At 43.2% G+C, this 19,444-nt stretch overlaps 2 protein-coding genes and 1 long non-coding RNA gene across 9 annotated transcripts in view; 2 read left to right on the forward strand and 1 right to left on the reverse strand.

The window, feature by feature from the left end:
- LOC138953643 (cytoplasmic dynein 1 heavy chain 1-like) overlaps positions 1 to 18,510 on the reverse strand; it is a 213,050-nt gene extending 194,540 nt beyond the window's left edge. For all 7 annotated transcript variants that reach the window (XR_011451579.1, XM_070325522.1, XM_070325520.1 and 4 more), the window contains exons 1-4: positions 18,169 to 18,510; positions 11,298 to 11,391; positions 9,937 to 10,110; positions 6,592 to 6,847 (exon numbers count right to left, since the gene is read on the reverse strand). Coding sequence is in view for 6 of the 7 variants with exons in the window: in XM_070325522.1 (XP_070181623.1) it covers positions 6,592 to 6,847; positions 9,937 to 10,110; positions 11,298 to 11,391; positions 18,169 to 18,406 (762 nt within the window). In the remaining variant the exon portion in view is untranslated. The remainder of the gene's footprint in view (positions 1 to 6,591; positions 6,848 to 9,936; positions 10,111 to 11,297; positions 11,392 to 18,168) is intronic.
- LOC138953645 (uncharacterized) lies at positions 12,110 to 13,961 on the forward strand. Its single transcript, XR_011451580.1, has 3 exons — positions 12,110 to 12,380; positions 12,870 to 12,992; positions 13,159 to 13,961. It is a non-coding gene; the product is annotated as an uncharacterized lncRNA (long non-coding RNA).
- Positions 14,050 to 17,371, forward strand: LOC138953644 (uncharacterized). The gene is made up of 3 exons (XM_070325526.1): positions 14,050 to 14,906; positions 15,096 to 15,308; positions 15,527 to 17,371. Exons 1-3 carry the CDS (start codon positions 14,180 to 14,182, stop codon positions 16,522 to 16,524), a joined length of 1,938 nt encoding a protein of 645 aa, XP_070181627.1. The 5' UTR covers positions 14,050 to 14,179; the 3' UTR covers positions 16,525 to 17,371.
- Positions 18,511 to 19,444: the final 934 nt, after the last annotated feature.

Raw genomic sequence — 19,444 nt, forward strand, 5'->3', positions numbered from 1 at the left:
TTTAATTTTCAGAGCTTGTTTTTAATCCAAATATAACATATTTATATGTTTTTGGAATCAGAAAATGATGGAGAATAAGATAAACGTAAATTTGGATCGTTTTATAATTTTTTTATTTTTTTTTACAATTTTCAGATTTTTAATGACCAAAGTCATTAATTAATTTTTAAGCCACCACGCTGAAATGCAATACCGAAGTCCGGGCTTCGTCGAAGACTACTTGACCAAAATTTCAACCAATTTGGTTGAAAAATGAGAGCGTGACAGTGCCGCCTCAACTTTCACGAAAAGCCGGATATGACGTCATCAAAGACATTTATCGAAAAAAAGAAAATAACGTTCGGGGATATCAATCCCAGGAACTCTCATGTAAAATTTCATAAAGATCGGTCCAGTAGTTTAGTCTGAATCGCTCTACACGCACGCACGCACACACACACATACACCACGACCCTCGTTTCGATTCCCCCTCTATGTTAAAACATTTAGTCAAAACTTGACTAAATGTAAAAAGAACTGATGTTCTGCACCATCTGTCAGGAGGATGGCGTTGCCTCAAACTCGTTTACCGTTGGTTGCTTGCAACTTTCGCAAATCCGCACTGGCAGACCATGTACGAACAGACGATCACAAAAAGGCTCTGCTGACACCTGTTCATGTGGCAAATGAAGAGAAATGTCAGGCCATTCAAATGACAAACGAAGAACATGCTATTGCCCAGGCAATAAGAGCTGTCCACTGGATGGTGGCAGAAGATCTGCCACTGGCAAAGTTTCCGTCAATGGTGAGCCTCATGCATGAATTCAAGGTAGAAGATGTAGACAAACTGAATGTTTCCAAGACTGTGTCATATGCCTCAAGGAAAACTGCCTATGAGATTGTTGAGGTCTTGGCTGATGCCGTGGATGCTAAAGCTGATGCAGAACTAGCAGATTCACCTGTAGTAACAGTACTTGCAGATGAGACAACTGACATCGCCAAAAAGAAGAGGACAGTTGACAAACATATGGTTCCCAAGACAAGATTCCTCACAAACCGGCACCTAGACAGGGGAACAGGCCAAGCAATGACAACTGACATTCTTGCAGAAATGAAGAGTCGCAAAGTTGGCACAAACAAAATTGTGGCGCTGGGGTCGGATGGAGCAGCAGCAATGACAGGAAAAGGAAAGGGGGTGACTGGCCTTCTTCTGCGTGAAAATCCTCACATGATCAACGTTCACTGTGTGGCACATAGGCTGGCATTGTGTACAAGCCAAGCAGCTCAAGATGTTCCAGCACATAGGCTGGCATTGTGTACAAGCCAAGCAGCTCAAGATGTTCCAGCACTTCAGGCCTACCAAGAGACACTGACTTCTCTTTTCTATTACTTCAAGGCAAGTTCCAGTCGTGTTTCTGCTCTGGAGAAAATCCAGGAACTTCTTGAATCTCCACAGCTGAAAATGAAAGAAGTCCACAGTGTGCGCTGGCTCAGCTTCTACAATGCACTTGACACAATCTTCCGCAGTTTGGATCCTCTGCTGACCTATCTTGGCCATGCTGACAGAAGCAAGGACCCAAAGGCAATCGGGCTGAAAAAGAAGGTTTGTTTTTCTTATTTATACTGTTCAAAAAAAGAAACGCATAGCTTGTAATATTTGGTTAATTTAGTTATATGGCTACAAGGATATCCACCAAACTGCAGAAAATGTTTATCTGGTCGTCGACCTTTCGTCCATTGCCACAAGTGAGCTCTGCACGTGACGCATGCGTTATCAGTGGCTACAATGTCAAAATTGCTCATTTGGCATGACCACTCGTCATGCTTCAGTGTAATCTCGTGAAACTCGGGGCATATTGAGCTCTCACCATGTCTTCCAAAACCCATAAAAGCGGATTGTTCGCCACAAAGAAATCAGACGACAATTCAGCGACGAAAGATGGCCCGATTGAGCAGAGAAGACCGCCAAATTGCATTGGGTCGTTTACAAGCAGGCCAAAGTCAAAGTGCAATCGCCAGGCACTTCCACGTGTCCCAGAGCACCATCAGTAGACTGTGGGTCAGGTTTCAAGCCACTGGCTCCGTTGCTGACTTGCCACGAGCGGGAAGACCAAGGGCGACAACTGCTGCTCACGACCGCTTCATACGGCTCCGCCACCTCCGGAATCGTTTCCTGTCGGCCTCATCTTCTGTCCAGGCTCTCCCCGGGCCACACCGATTATCGGACCAGACCGTGCGGAACCGCCTGCATGAAGCTGGTTTGAGAGCTCGCAGACCTCACAGAGGAGCTGTCCTCACCCGCCGCCATCGCCAGAACCGAATGCAGTGGGGCAACCAGCACCTTCGCTGGACCGTCCGGAATCACTGGAGACACGTGTGGTTCAGCGACGAGTCCTACTTCCTGCTCCAGCGACATGATGGTCGGAGGAGGCTCTACCGGAGAGTAAACGAACGTTACGCGCCCAACTGTGTGGATGAGGCACCCGTTCATGGTGGTGGAGGCGTCATGGTGTGGGGGGCGATCAATACCGCTGGAAGGAGCACCCTGGTGCACGTCCAAGGGCGCATAACTGCCCAGCGATACGTGGAGGAAATTCTGCGCCCACACGCCCTTCCTCTTCTGGCTGACCAGGATGCCATATTCCAGCAGGACAACGCTCGCCCGCACACAGCACGACTCACCACCCAGTTCCTCACCGACCACCATGTCCAGGTGCTTCCCTGGCCATCCATGTCGCTAGACATGAACCCGATAGAACACCTCTGGGATGAATTGGACAGACGTGTGCGCAGGCGAGAAGAAGCGCCGGCAAATCACCGCGATCTATTGCAGGCACTTCAGGAGGAGTGGGACACCATCCCACAGCAAGATATCCGGCATCTGATCCAGTCCATGCCCAGAAGGTGCCGGGCAGTTGTTGCTGCTCAAGGCAGTCACACCCCCTACTGACTTGACAGCCTCGGCACCCAATCGTATTGATTGACTGATTGATTTGAAGATGCAAATGAACTGTGTGTGCATTCAACTGTGTCCATACCAAATTTCAAACAAATAATCTAAATATTGGATTTTCTGTTAATTTTTTCGAAAAATAAAACAAATTTGGCAAGTAGCAACTATGCGTTTCTTTTTTTGAACAGTATATTTATGTGAGTTTTTTTGTAACAAACTTTGTGATAAAGCTGCTTTTTTCTGCTGAATTCTCAATCATAATCAATCCAAATGAAATGTTCATAATATTAAACTTATTTTATTAATCTTTTTAACTGTTTATTTATTTTCTTTTGGGCACAATTGTGTTACAGATTGCAACACAGAAGTTTGTTGTCTTGACACACTTCCTGATGGATGTGATCCCAGTCGTGACAACCTTGAACCAGTTTTTTCAAAAAGAAGACATCGATCTGCCATTGGTCAAGGTAAGCTGTTTGATTAAAGTCTCAAATACTCTAGAGGAAGACTGGTCTAACTTGTGTTTTCCTACTTATGACTGAGTTATGAGTACCACCACTCCAACCTCTAACTTTACTGCCCAAGCTAAATTCAGCCACTTGTTTCAAGAGGCAGACTGGCAGACACAATTGTAAAGCTTGTGACAACAGTTCTGTTTACTTGGTACTGTGCACAGGTCAAGGTGAACCTCTGTCTGTCAGACCTGGAAAAAATGAAGACGACACCTGGGCAGTACCAGACACTTCTCAGCTCAGACCTCACCAGGGACCCAATCTCAGACAAGCTGCTGTACAAGGGCCATGAAGTGACTGGCTGTAGGGAGACTCAGACAAGCTGCTGTACAAGGGCCATGAAGTGACTGGCTGTAGAGAGACTGATCCATCATCAGCCATCAACAGTTTCATTGACAACCTGATTGACAGCATCAAGACCAGGTTTGTTGCATTTGCTTTGCAGATCTAGTATTATGTTGAAATAATTGTCCACACGATTCTCCTCTCCTAGTTTCAAAGTGACCTCCCCCCACCCCTCCCCCACACCCACATGCCTTGTTATTGTTACTAATTGTGTTTCAATTCATGTTGCTCTGTCACTTAGATTCCCAGACACTGAACTGTTCTCTGCCTTTGGCTGCCTGGGGATGCGCCCAGTTTCATTGTTTTCTGGCGATGCACTGGAACAGTGGGGTGTAGAGGACCTGGACAAGCTGCTGGATCACTTTGGAAAAGAGAAGAAGACCGTGTGGCAAGACGATGAACGGATAGAGCACACAAGTACGTCTCCGCCACTTGTCGACAGTGCTGTGTGCAGGGCAGAGTTCCGAGAGCTCAAACAAACTGTCATATCGCAGGGATACCCCAGGGACAGTTTTGTTTCTCTGTGGCAGCTGATTGCTAAGTTCCACAGAGCTGCCTTCCCACACCTCATGAAGCTTGCGGAAATGGCACTCGTCTTGCCAGTCCATACAGCTGATGTGGAAAGAGGCTTCAGTGCCCACAACAATATCTTGACCGCGAAGAGAAACCGCCTGCTCACTGAGACACAGAACATGTTGTTGAAGCAGAAGATAGAGGGGGAGAAGGAGAGGGATGATCAATACCTTTTTGACATTGTTTGCAGATGGAAGTTAAAGAAGGATAGAAAGCTGTTCAAGCTCACTGAAAATGATCACGTGTGACATTCTGAAGTGTGTGAAAGATCACTTGTCACTTGTGACATTAATACTGAAGCAAAGTGTGTGTGTGTGTGTGTGTGTGTGTGTGTGTGTGTGTGTGTGTGTGTGTGTGTGTGTGTGTGTGTGTGTCTGTGTGTGTGTGTGTGTGAAAGTAACCCTACTGAACACTGTTGCATTTAAAATATCAAAATAAATTTGGAACTGTTCAGTTTTTATTTGCCTTTATTCATATATTCTCAGTCATCTAAAAAGGTTAGGTGCCATGATTGGTTCGCTTGATCTGAATGTCCTATTGTTTGTTTGTAGTCAGGACATGATGTCCTATTGTTTTTTTGTAGTCAGGACATGATGTCCTCTTGTTTTTTTTGTAGTCAGGACATGATGTCCTATTAGTTTTTTGATTCAGGACATTTTGTCCTGTTGCCCTCCAGTCCTAGGAACATCACTGTAGGGGGTCTACAAAAACAAGTGGTAAACACATTTCAAGAAGGGTTTTCAGAAGCTCCTATAAGCTTAAACAAACTCTTAAAATTGGAGATGGCACAAAAGTAAAAAATCTTGTAAACTTGAAGGTTTTTGTAACTAACCAGCTGAAAGTGAATTTTTAGCAATTCAAGAGTTGCTATTTGAGCCTCTCCTGGCTTTAAAACTGAAAACAGCACACACTTTTTTTGTGTGTGTGTGGGGGGGGGGGGGGGTGAATGCACAAAATCAAAACCCTCTATACTTGAAGGTGTTTGGTTGCATCACTCTTGCTAGGGGGTCTACAAAAACAAGTGGTAAACAAATTTCAAGAAGGGTTTTTAGAAGCGGCTTAAACAAAAACTTAAAATTGGAGATGCACATAATTAAAAAAATCTTGTAAACTTGAAGGTATTTTATTTCATCACCTACTTTTGTCTTTGTTTAAAACAAATGTTTACTGCATTAAAGGAAAATCGCCATGCAAACAAAGCAAACACAGAAAATAACAGTCACCTCCCTTGTACTACACATTTTTACTTGTAGCTTATGATTTTATCACTGCAGGTGGTATATTCTCAAATAATTGTTGAACCATAGCTTGAACCAAATGAGAAACAAGTTTCAAGTCAGTTAGTTTCAATTAAACACCTTCAAAAGGGCTGACTGCTCAGGTTATAAAAGAAGAAGGTTTAGACAAAAACAGAAACCGCCAGAGTTATATCCCTTGCTAATGCTAGACACACTCTTCTGATGCTGCTTTTCAATTCATCATTTCAGGAGTTATATTCTAAAATGATTGTTGAATCATAGCTTGAATTAAAAGAGAAATATGTTTAAATTAAGTGTGTTTCACTTGCAAACTTTCTAAAGGACTCAATGTATCAGAAGGTAAATACCACTGGTTCACAGATTAGGCCCCCCAAAAAATAGGTCTGTTTACGGTAACATAGGCCAAAAAAATAGGGTCGGTAGGTCGGGATTTTTATTTTTTCTTTTATTTTCCAAAAAACCATATTTTCACTTTTTTTTTCTTCTTCCCTAAATGCCAAAAAAAAGTCTAGGGTCGCGCGAAAAAAAATAGGGTCGGTCGGGTTACCGTAAACAGACTATTTTTGGGGGGGGGCCTTAGGAATGCACATTTTTTCTACCACACCACAGAAGGTCTCTGAATCCCTGCAAGTGGGGTATATACAGTTGTGGGTGAGCAGAGTTTTCAAATAGATAGCAACTAAGATGCCACATTCGCCAGGACGACATAGCTGCTCCCTACATGTCACTCAATTTGGTTTTGGTGAAAGGTAGTTGACCTTCTGTTCACAGAACGAAGTGTAAACAACAGCTGCCAGGGATTAACAAAAAAAAATATATAAAAAAAAATCCAAAATTCTTCCTGGGACGGAAATCCGTCAGTGACGGAAGAAATCCCACCCCTGGAGAGGGCAAGGCAGGCGTCACCAACAAACAAACAATGCACTTCAACACAGAATGCCCTGAGACAGAGAGGGCAAGATGGACAGACCTTCTGTATCTCCCTGATCCAGCGGTTGACGCCGCTCTGCAGACTGTTGAGGAACTGAGCGTCCTCCACGCGGTCACCAAAGTCCTCCACCTTGGGCTTGCGACCCTCCTCCTGGCACTTCTTGATCACCGTGGAAACCACCGGGTTGATGGGCAGGCTGATCTCAGGGATGTCGATGTTCTGCTGAAGGTGGAGCAAACCCATCTCCAGCTCCGCAATCTTCTTCTCCACGGTCGGGGCCATCTTGTCTCCGTCTCTGCAAGGAGCAATAACTTACTGCATGCATTCCTTCACCATCTCCACACACACTATTGATAACTAACTGCATGCATTCCTTCACCATCTCTACACACACTGTTGATAATAATGCACAGCTACAAAGGGTAGGCGTTGTCCAGTACAATGACTAGCAACACAAGGATGCTATATCTAGAGGGTGAAGCATAATGCACACATTTAGGCTACATATAGGTTACACACTCTGAGTTCTGAAAATCGACCCTAGGGAAAATATGCACTATATTCAGGACGAGGTGTGTAAGCTTTTTGTCCCATTACTCCAACGTTCTCATAAAAAAAAAAAAAAATTGGACACAAACTCGGCAAGTGCCCGTTTTCTGCTTAACCAAACCTTCCGCGACCGCAAATCGTGTCATCAAATTCATGTGCGAAATGAGTCCCCTTTTGTCTTTTTGGTAACAGCGCCATAAAACGTCGCTGTTGTGCTTCAGTGTTCAAATTTGGATAACTTACTTCTTCAATCGTCATTAATTTTAGGTGAGCCTTACTTTGATGTCTGTCGTTCAGTCTTAGGCCAGTAAGTTATCTGTACTGTACTGCAGTATAGTTTTGTTCTGCTGGTTTTTTCAATGTAGGTCAAAACTTGTAAATCTATCTGCATGCATGACCTGAACCTAGACACCGTCGTTTACTTTAAAATTGAAAAATAACACACGCAAGATCCGACCTTCTTCGCCACCTTTTATTTTAACCGTATCTCTAACTTTGTAAGTGGCAATTTCCATGTTGTTGGTAAACTTTTTCAGTAGCCGAAGATTCTGTAGCAGACGATAGATCTGCACCAGACGACAGGACAGCCTTGTTCTGTTGAACCAGATTTAGCAATCAATGCTCTAAAAGCGATAGCAAATGAACAAAACTGAAGCATACTGTTTTAGTTTAATTCTTATTTCGTTGCTCAGGATTTTGTTGTCGGGATTGATCTAAGCGGTTGCCTATGAAGAGTACTAGAGTTGTGCGCCTTGAATCACTGTCTCTCTCTATCGCTCTCTCACCGCTTCAGCCAACTCATCTTCACTCAGCTCTTTTCACCCCAGCAGATTATGTGTATTCTTTGTTGTTTTCTTTATTTCAATGTTAAAATGTATGTAGATCGTTAGCTAAACGTGAGTTCGACTTTTATATCGCAGAATATCTCAATCGTTTTGCTGAAGAAAGTAGTCCCCGAGTTAACGATAAATATGCAGAAGACCTCTATAAATGATTCAATTGTACTCTGAGATCAAAGACAATGACCAATGACAGGTGAGATCGAGACTCGGTTGTGATGGATTATCCATATGGTTGTGATGGATTATCCAGAATAATCACCTCCTCAGCTAACAGAGACAAAGAGGCAGGTCATGGGATAACAAGAAGGGCAAAGCCCATACGACTCACATGCTTGACCTTGACCTTTACATGACCTTGACCTTCAGCTAAACCTAGCAATGACATCATACACTAAGAACTGCTTTACACATTTTTCCTACCAAAATACATGTGACCTTGACCCAAGGTCAAGGTCATCCAAGGTCATGCAACACAAAGCTGTTAATTCAAGACATAGGAAGTACAATGGTGCTTATTGGCTCTTTCTACCATGAGATATGGTCACTTTTAGTGGTTCACTACCTTATTTTGGTCACATTTCATAAGGGTCAAAGTGACCTTGACCATATGTGACCAAATGTGTCTCATGATGAAAGCATAACATGTGCCCCACATAATTTTTAAGTTTGAAACAGTTATCTTCCATAGTTCAGGGTCAAGGTCACTTCAAAATATGTATACAATCCAACTTTGAAGAGCTCCTGTGACCTTGACGCAAGGTAAACCAAACTGGTATCAAAAGATGGGGCTTACTTTGCCCTATATATCATATATAGGTGAGGTATTAAATCTCAAAAACTTCAGAGAAAATGGGGAAAATGTGAAAAATAGCTGTTTTTTAGACAACATTTATGGCCCCTGCGACCTTGACCTTGAAGCAAGGTCAAGATGCTATGTATGTTTTTTGGGGCCTTGTCATCATACACCATCTTGCCAAATTTGGTACTGATAGACTGAATAGTGCCCAAGAAATATCCAACGTTAAAGTTTTCCGGACGGCCGGACGGGGGTGACGGACGGACGGACGACTCGGGTGAGTACATAGACTCACTTTTGCTTCGCATGTGAGTCAAAAAGTGCTTAAACTTTGCAAATGAAACAATGATCACAAACTCGTCAGTTGAGTAGCCTTTTCTCTTCAACAACAACCCCACCATTTTTTTTAAATCCAAACCATACCAAATTAATACGTGCACAAATCAAAATGAACAAACATTTTGGTTGCCATGAATATAAATTATTCATCATCCTGCTCCAACCATAACAGAAGTCAGGGTTTTTACAAATGTACGTCTTTCTTGTTGATATCAAACATCACCAAAAGGCTAGGGACAGCTTCTTCTTCTTCTGCGTTCGTGGGCTGCAACTCCCACGTACACTTGTGTTTTTTGCACGAATGGAATTTTACGTGTATGACCGTTTTTTTCCCCCGCCATTTAGGCAGCCATACGCCGTTTTCGGAGGAAGCATGCTGGGTATTTTCGTGTTTCTATAACCCACCGAACTCTGACATGGATTACAGGATCTTTTTCGTGCGCACTTGGTCTTGTGCTTGCGTGTACACACGGGGGTGTTCGGACACCGAGGAGAGTCTGCACACAAAGTTGACTCTGAGAAATAAATCTCTCGCCGAACGTGGGGACGAACTCACGCTGACAGCGGCCAACTGGATACAAATCCAGTGCGCTACTGACTGAGCTACATCCCCGCCCCGCTAGGGACAGCTCACATTAAAGTTGAATTTGAAATAACCCCATCACACGCAAAATGCACCATTTGCATCAAACATACTCAAGAAGTTATCTAACATCACCCTGGCCGTATCTTACACAAAAGACATGTCATACACAAGCCTTTCTTCATTCACCAAACACACACCACCAAACACACACACAGCCAGTGGGGGTAGACGACAAAGCAAAAAGCAAGGTGGACAAGTGTCCAGTGCCTTACCTCTCTGCCTTGCCGGTCTCCTTGATGTAGGACTTGAAGTAGGGAGCAACAGCGTTGCTGACGTATGCGTGCAGCGTCTCGTAGGGTGAGCCGTCGCTGAAGTTCATCACACGCACCTGCGACGCCACAGCCTTGTCTGCCTCAATCACAGCGCCACGTTTGATGAACACAAGGCTGTGGACACACATCACACACTTATTGACAACAAAGCATCGATCACAGCGCCATGTTTGATGAACACAAGGCTGTGGACACACATCACACACTTATTGACAACAAAGCCTCGATCACAGCGCCATGTTTGATGAACACAAGGCTGTGGACACACATCACACACTTATTGACAACAAAGCATCGATCACAGCGCCATGTTTGATGAACACAAGGCTGTGGACACACATCACACACTTATTGACAACAAAGCCTCGATCACAGCGCCATGTTTGATGAACACAAGGCTGTGGACACACATCACACACTTATTGACAACAAAGCCTCGATCACAGCGCCATGTTTGATGAACACAAGGCTGTGGACACACATCACACACTTATTGACAACAAAGCCTCGATCACAGCGCCACGTTTGATGAACACAAAGCTGTGGACACACATCACACACTTATTGACAACAAAGCCTCGATCACAGCGATTCTTTTCTTGATCAGATTGGATGCACAAAATAATTGACTGTATTTCTAACAGGGATGGCCAAATCTAACAAATGTAACTTGCTCGCCGTGTGACTAACTTTAATAAAGCCGTCGGAAATTTCCCAAACCTGGCACAAACCACACGTACAAATTATGGAATAGTTTTAGTATGAAAGACTGTTAGTGTTAGATTCATTTTGAGGCTTTCCCAGCTGGTTTCTTGTCTGTCTTTTTTGCACTGTTCTTCACTGATGCAAAATTTGAGCAATCTACGTTTTGCGCGACTTCATATTTTTCACCCTGAGCAATGATGTTCCAAACAAAAATGTGTTAGTTTTGTCTTTCTGTGTTCACAGAAATGTTAAACAAAATAAAACCCACTATCGTCTTCCCGGTTATCCATGTCTAATATATCAATTTGAAGTGTGTGTGCCAATAGGTTTATGTATGTGTACCGTCCGTGAGTTGCTGCCATACATCAGTTCTACCAACCGACATAACGGGCAGAAAGTAAGTAAGTACTGTCGGTGAGTGCAGGTATATATATTTAATCTGTATGCGATTCAGAAGGTTGCATTTATTTATACAAAAAGGTGATTGTGCTGAACATCTGACAAAAGCAAAAAGTACACAAATACGCCACATTTTTTAAAACATCCTTTACTCAATAGAAAGATCGCATGAATGTGGCTGATGGTGTTAGTGTTACCTCATCATCTTGGCGCTGCTGAAGTGGACTTCTGGAGCCACGTGGTACACAGAGCTGCTGTCACTCTCTCCCTCCGCCGCCTCCTCCGACTCATCTATCACCACACATAGTTCATCCATAATCAACATTAATAAAAGCATTCCCATTGATTGATTTGATAATCAGAAAACATCATGTTAAATTCAGTTCAGATTAATGATTATGCTGTAAACGCTATAAAAACAAACAAAAGGAAAGCCTTTCTAGCAGTAACAATAAAGATTGCCCCCCCCCCCCCCCCCCCTAAAAAAATGTTAAAAAAATGTATTTAAAAAACCTACCACAACAACAACACCAAATTCATACAGGAATAAATGACTGATAAAAAGTGATATGTTCCTTGCTGAAGTTTCAAACATAATTTGTCACCATGATGATTTTAACCTTGCCAAACTGAGAACATTCTCAAAGATTCTTAATGCAATTGCAAGTACACAACAACTGAAATGTTCATTGTGTGTATGCATGTGTGATCGTGCTTAAGATTACAAACAATTCTGTCTCTGCTATGTACTGTTGCTCTTTTATTGGCTTCTTTCTATATATTTCACAGCTTGCACAATTTAAATTGTAATTGTTTATAGACGTCTCTTAATTCTGCTCTATTTTCAGCATCAATGCATACAAATAATACATGGAAATTTTACTCATTTGTTATCATTGCATTATGTCCTGCTGTTATCAACAACATTGACCCTACAAAAAGAAAGTAAGGTTTGGGGGAAGAGATTCATTGTATCGGATCAGTGATCTAGACAGATGGTAGGCATGTGTGAGTGACGTCACGAATGCGCAGCTGTGCTGCTCCGCGAAACTTGTGCCCAGACTCGGCTCTCGCGCGCTCAGCGACTCTCTCTCTTTCGCTGTTTTCTAGCCTCGTTTTCGTTTATCGGAAAGACGGCGTTTTCTGTGACGTAGTTCACGTTTTTCCCTTCATTTACATACAAGTTTCAACTTCCCGCGACGCGTAATAGCTGAGCTACGCTAGTTTGAAAGTTTTGGTTCTTCTTCTAACACCATTTTGACATCAAACGTGGATATCAGGTATGTTGATTCTGCAATCAGCTTGTAGAATAATCATTTCTGAGTCTATTTTAGTGATTAGGTTTTGAATTTGTGGTAAGAATTTGGAGATTTGCTCATTTCAATGTGGTCAGTTTTTCAGATCGCGCCAGGAATGGCCGATCAAGTGCTTTTCTGAGAATCTTCATCAAATCTAGTGGAATCGTTTATACTACTTCTAATTAATGTATTTTACTTTATTAACATTCCGTATGCTTCCTTAAAACAATTTAGGTCTTTTTTGTGTTAGATAAAAGCGTGTTGTTTGGTTTTCAAATTGTAATGTAAGATCGACCGCATGTGGTCACGTGACCCAGACCGCGACTTCTGATTGGTTGTGAACATTGTTTACATTGGATTTTTTGTCTTCTTTGACGATGTTGAAGTAAGAAAGAAGCTACATTGCTGTCAAATGACTGTTTTGTAAATGTGACCAGGTGGTGACACAAGTTTTGTTTTGTTTTTATCTAGGGAGCTGTTCCTGATAACTGACAGGATTATTTGGTGTGTTTTGGACAACTTATTGAAGTCAAAAGTAGGCCTACTCATTCCTTCACTTCAGTCATCACTCCATCAGTGTCTACAAATCTACAGGTATGAAGCCTTTACCATTTCTATTGCTGGATTGCATGTGTGTGTGTGTGTGTATTGAGTTCATTGTAAGATTTCTTTTCTCTTTTCAGGTAACTGGAGTTCAAACTTATAAAATCTTTATTTACACTAACACTGTGCCAATATTTTTTGTTTATTCTGTGTGCAGGTGACTGAGTGTCATCATGCCTCCACCGAAGAAGAAGAAACTTGTTGCCCCTACCAGAAAGCCTGGTCCTGCACGTCAGTTTCTGATTGACAACTTTTCTGTCGACGACCACAGCCTGGTTTGCAAATCTGGACACGTCCTGTTCCTCTACATTTCAGCTGGCAAGTCGATCCTGAAGACAATGCGGGACATCAATCATCGATTTGGTTTTGAACCAAAGTATGGCCAAGTGGACAGTCTTGTGAGGAGAGCTCATCCTTTTATGGAGAACTACAGTCGTGCAAACAACCAAGCTGCATTCGCCGCGCTGTGCGAGGAAGTGTTTGTGTTCAGGTACCCACAGCCACCAAAACCTGCACCTACAGCAGCAGCCTGTCCATCTCCAGTCCATCCAGCGTCCCCTGCTTTGCCTGAGACAGCAGCCGGTCCTTCGACGCCTACCTCTGTGCCTCCGCTGCCTACCTCTGTGCCTCCGCTGCCTACCTCTGTGCCTCCGCTGCCTACCTCTGTGCCTCTGCTGACACCTCAGTCTTCAGCACCCCCTTTGCTGCTCTGTTACACTGACCCTGGTCCCTCAACTTCCCAGTCACCCGCCAGACTTCCCAGGTTGAGAAGTGACCAAGTGACCCCCAGAAAGCAGGCTATGAAGAGGAGGTTGACATTTCTCTCCCAAGAATATGCCACCAACATTAAAAAAAAACGCGCCAAAGTCAAAGAGCTTCAAGAGAAGGTCAAGTCCAGACCATACAAGTGCAAGCAGCTCAAGCAGACAATCATGCGGAAGAACAAGACCATCCGTCAGCTCAAAACTGCTCTCAAGGAACAGCCTGCCAGGGTCCAACTGACGAAGTTACAATCTGAAACTGTTCGACTGAGGCAGAAGTTGTCTTTGGCCAAGGCAAAGTTGGACAGCAAAACATCGCAGCTTGAGAGAGACCACCGCAGCAACCTGAAGCAGAAAGATGACATCATCCGTGCCTTGCAAGATGACATCTTGCTCCTGCAAGAAGAAGTTGAAGAGATGAGACAGGCAAACACCAGCAAGACAACAGCCAAAGCTGGGAGAGCTTACTGCGTAGACATCAGGGCTCTGATCTACGATATGCTGATGTGTCATGTGCCCACTCGTTCGGTGCCCCTGCTTCTGCAGAAACTTTCTGACCACACTCTGATTGAATTCAACAGCATCCCAAACCGGACAACTGTTGAACAGATGGCACGGGAGATAGGCGTCATTTCTGAGCTTCAAGCAGCCGAGACAGCAATAGCGACCAAGAACTTGACCCTAGCCTTTGATGCCACAACACAAGAAGGGGTTCACATCAACGCCATCCACATGACAACAGAGACGGAGTGTGTTGTGGTGGCAATCGACCAACTTGCTGGTGGGACTGCAGTGGATTATGAGACACACATCGCTCAGTCTGTGGATCACTTAGCAAAAGTGTACAGCGACTTCCACCAGCAAGAGTACACTGAAGTGAGGAAAACTATCATCTCCAACATCAGCAACACCATGAGTGATCGAGCAGCCGTGAACCATGCCACCATCACCAAAATAAATGCGTTGTGGCAAAAATCCTTGACTGAACTAAACTGTCACCTCCACCCCTTGGACACCATGGCCAGTGCTTGTCGGTCGTCACTCAAAGGACTGGAGACATCGAAGGGGAAACTCTTTGGCAAGGATTGCATTGCTGCCAACATTGTCCTGCAGCTAGACAAGATGCGCTACAAAGATTGCAAAGGTGAGGTTTCATGTGTTCTTTGGTATGAAATGCCAGCACAACACCTATCTAGACTAACTGGCAATATAATGAATATTGTTCTGGGTGTTTTAGTAATTTTTTAGCCCAACATTTTCATACAAGTTTGACTACACTTAAAATAGCAGTGATATGTACCTGGCTAATTAGTATTTGTGTGTATGTCTGAAGGTGACCCAAAGGGCTTCAAGGTTTTCTTGGAGGATCACAGCCTGCCCAAAGGACTCCTGCCACGCTACAGGGGGAACCGTCTCCACATACTGTTCCACACCTGTGGAGTTCTGGTTCAGCACTATGACCTCATCAGGGATTTCCTTGCAACTGGTGTGGTGTCATGCGGAGGTCTGAGAGACAGTTTGTTCCATGACTTCACATCAGAGACAGGTAATGAGTATTATTAATTGTAGCATTATAAGTTCATTCACATTGTTTAACGTAATTATACTGGTGTAAACAGTGGAAGTCATGATCACAGCAACCAGCATTATGTCTCTGCAGCTGATTTATGTATGGGTGCTAGTTGATGAAAAGTATAATTGAAACATTACTTAGTTTTTGGTCATGCTGGCTTTGAACTAAAAAACATTTATTTTTTTCCCCAGGCATCCTTGAGCTTTGTGCCTTGGGTTTGTTCGGGAAGCTCCTGACCGGCCCTTGGATGACCAAGTTCTACGCTGGACCAGAGAAAGGACTGCACTACCTGGCTGGCGTTGATGTCGTCAGAAGCGTGCACAACACCATTGCCCAGAGCGCCATGGATCCCCTCTCGCTCCTGGACCGACAAACCGACTTCTTCGGTGGGGATATCAGCAAAGATCCTGTCCTCCATTCAATTGCTGCCTTCACTCCTAGGACTGATGAAATGAGGGACATGCTGACACTGTGCTTGGATGCCGTGATGAGCGTCATCGATCGCCAATACAAGAAACAGTTTGAAATTGTCCAGACAGATGACCTCCAAGCACAAACTCAGACCGCACGTCTCCACAATATCGATGCGGAGGAACTTATGGGTATGTTCAGTGCGGCTAAGGAGAAGGCCCCCAACGCCACACTGTGCTACCTGTCGTCCATGCTGCGTGCAAAGAAGAACAAATGCACAGACTATCTCCGCGCCAAACCCACAGAGAAGAACAAGATTGTGACGTGGGCCATCTCCTTTGCAAGGAAGAAGAGGAATGCCAACAGGCAAAAACATGAACAAATGAAGGAGGAAATGTCACGCCGTGTGGCCGCCCAAAAGCAAAAGAAGGAAGAGAAGGAGAGGAGAAAGATTGAGAAAGCCCTCAAGGATTGCGCCCCTCATCAGGTCGAGCAGCTGTTCCCTGATCTGGAGAAGAAAGAGGCTGCTGATGTGAGTGACATTATGTCTGGAACCATCATCGGTCGCCGCCTCTGCCACATGTGGTTTGATGAGGACACCAACAGCCAGAAAATGTACTATGGCAAGGTCCTCAAGACCAAGAAGAAGAAGCCGGATGTGCTAGTCATCGCATACTGGTCACCGAAAGAAGAGGAGGAAGATGATGCAGTAGACTACGACATGGGCAAGTTTCAACTTGCGGCAGACGTCATCGCCGGTGAACTTATGTTGTCTTAAACTGTGGATGGTGCAAATGCCTGTTGTATATTATGTACATTCAAAGGGTGAACTCTATTAACTTCATCAACTGTATACTGGTCACCGAAAGAAGAGGAGGAAGATCATGCAGTAGACTACGACATGGGCAAGTTTCAACTTGCGGCAGACGTCATCGCCGGTGAACTTATGCTGTCTTATACTGTGGATGGTGCAGATGCCTGATGTACATTCAAAGGGTGAACTTTATTAACTTCATCAACTGTATATATAGACTGTGGAACTTGTGCTTGCTGCCTGTGTAAGTGTCCGGACTTCATGAACTGTGTACGTATAGCTGTAATTAATTATTAAAATTAATAAGCTTCAAATCTTTTGATTCATACATTGGGTGTGATTTTTTTCAGTAGAATGATAGTCCTAGTCACAGGTTTTCTGAAAACATCACATTTTTCAATATCACTTGAGAGGTTTGAAAAATATACAGAATTTACAGTCGCTTGATTGTGTCAACGACAGTAATTAACTCACCTTTTAGTTAATTAATTAACTTAATTTCTTTCATTTTTTTCCCACTTTAATCAATAGCTCTAGCCATAAGGATTCCACAGATATCTTTGGTTTTCTTCTAGCTTTGAAAAAAAAAAGTTATGCAGGTTTACAGTCGCTTGGTTGTGTTAACGACGGTAATTAATTCACCTTTTATTTAATTAATTAATTAACTTAAAAAAAATTGTCATTTTTTTTTATTTCAATCAATAGCTCTAGCCATAACAATTCCAGAGATATCTTTGGTTTTCTTCTAGCTTTGAAAATAAAAAAGTTAGGCAGGTTTACAGTCGCTTGGTTGTGTTAACGACGGTAATTAATTCACCTTTTATTTAATTAATTAATTAACTAAAAAAAAAATTGTCATTTTTTTTTATTTCAATCAATAGCTCTAGCCATAACAATTCCAGAGATATCTTTGGTTTTCTTCTAGCTTTGAAAATAAAAAAGTTAGGCAGGTTTACAGTCGCTTGGTTGTGTTAACGACGGTAATTAATTCACCTTTTATTTAATTAATTAATTAACTAAAAAAAAAATTGTCATTTTTTTTTTATTTCAATCAATAGCTCTAGCCATAACAATTCCAGAGATATCTTTGGTTTTCTTCTAGCTTTGAAAATAAAAAAGTTAGGCAGGTTTTTGTTGTTCAGCGCATGTAATCTGGTCACAAATTTTCTAATGTCCAATTAGTAAAACAAAGGACGGGATTTTATTCAATTAAAAATTCGTAACTTTTGAACAAATTGACTCACAGTGTTCATACTTATACCATTGGAATGGTCTTTTTATTATCTTTTCAACAAACTACATTTCATTTATTTCATTTACCTTTCATTTTTTCTCTAACATACCTACAGATGGCAAAACTATAGGCTCCTGACATACACTTTGCTTCTTTGCCAACAAAATCTGTTACCCAGATCTCCTTGACCCAGATCAGGTTACAGGACGAAATAAGCTGCATGTCAGACAGCCCTGTTGCATCCGTCAGCTAAGCGATCGAAGTCGGCTGTCTGAATCATCGGGTGATGTTCAGTTGCACACTGCTCTCCTATCCCTCCCCCCATAACTATAAATAAATTATGCTGTGGGAAATTCGTAAGTCAAACACAGTACCTTTTCCTCCAACACGTTGAATAAGCAAAGTGGGGGTCTGCGGATCGTTGATGAACTTTTTGATCGCCTCGATGTTTTGCTTGTCGGAGACAGCAGCCTTGAAGGCTTTCAGGTTCTGATCTTCATCGTCGAGCAGCAGAGGTACGACCTTTCTGAGATAGTCGCTGAATGCAGCCACGTCCATTGAAGACTGGACAGCAGCTGCCGGCGGAGCCTCTTGTTCCGAGGCATCTGCCATGATTGCTTGCACACCGAAACTTTTTTTTTACCAAAGAATTCTCCTATTCGAAGATATCAAAGCACCGTCCACTGTCCGCAAGAAGCAGACGTCAGCCGGGTACTTGCAAGTGATATCATCGGAAGTTGTAATGCTCGCCGATCTGCGCATGCTCAGTGCAAACCGCCCTCGGAAAAAATCGTCTGCTGGAAAAGGGAAATAACCCCCTTACCATACAAACAGAAATAACATGGAAAACTGAAAACTTCGCTCTTCGCAGTTACCTCCCATCAAATAGGGTGTCTGGCAGAGATATCGATGCTTAATTTTTGTCTATACAGATTATGAACATTTGTTGAAAATATATTTTAAAGGTTGTGAATAATTGTAGTTATTATGATGTTGTCATGCGAATCTGGCATCAAGAAGGGAGAGGCAGAGCTGATATTTGTCTGTCTACCAGTGCGTTTGTGTGTTGTTGCATGTGTGTACTTAATCAGGGGCGGACGAGGGTGGGGGGGTGCACAGGGTGCACGTGCACCCCCCCCCCTCCAGCAACCAAAAAAAAAAAATTTTGAAAAGCTGATTCTATGACCATTTCAAAGTTCAAATGGCACCAGATGGCACCATTTTGCTTCTTTGAGCCAAATTTTTTCCGGGGGGACATGCCCCCGGACCCCCCTAGCAAATTCGGGCGCTTCGCGCCCATCACATTCACTTTCGATTCAAAGTGCACCCCCCCTTACAAAGCAACTGATCCGCCCCTGTTAATATGTGTCAGTGTGTGAGTGTGTGCGGCGCGCGCGTGCGTCTGTGTGCAGTGCGTGCGTGTGTGTGTGTGTGTGAGTGCGTGTGTGTCGACACACAGTTTGTATCTGGTCCAAAGATTGAGCCTGTTAGTACGTAGGCATAGGCTACGTGTGTGTCAGTTTGAGTTCATCGGCCGTGCTGATTACAACTTCAAGTGCTCATCAATTGTGATTTTGGATTATTTGGACACTGTTGAGAGTCAGTCAATATTTAAGAGATATTTGAATGTCGCAAAGATAGTTATTCACA

This window comes from Littorina saxatilis, linkage group LG17 (assembly GCF_037325665.1).
Source record: "Littorina saxatilis isolate snail1 linkage group LG17, US_GU_Lsax_2.0, whole genome shotgun sequence".
Classification (NCBI taxonomy): Eukaryota; Metazoa; Mollusca; class Gastropoda; order Littorinimorpha; family Littorinidae; genus Littorina; species Littorina saxatilis.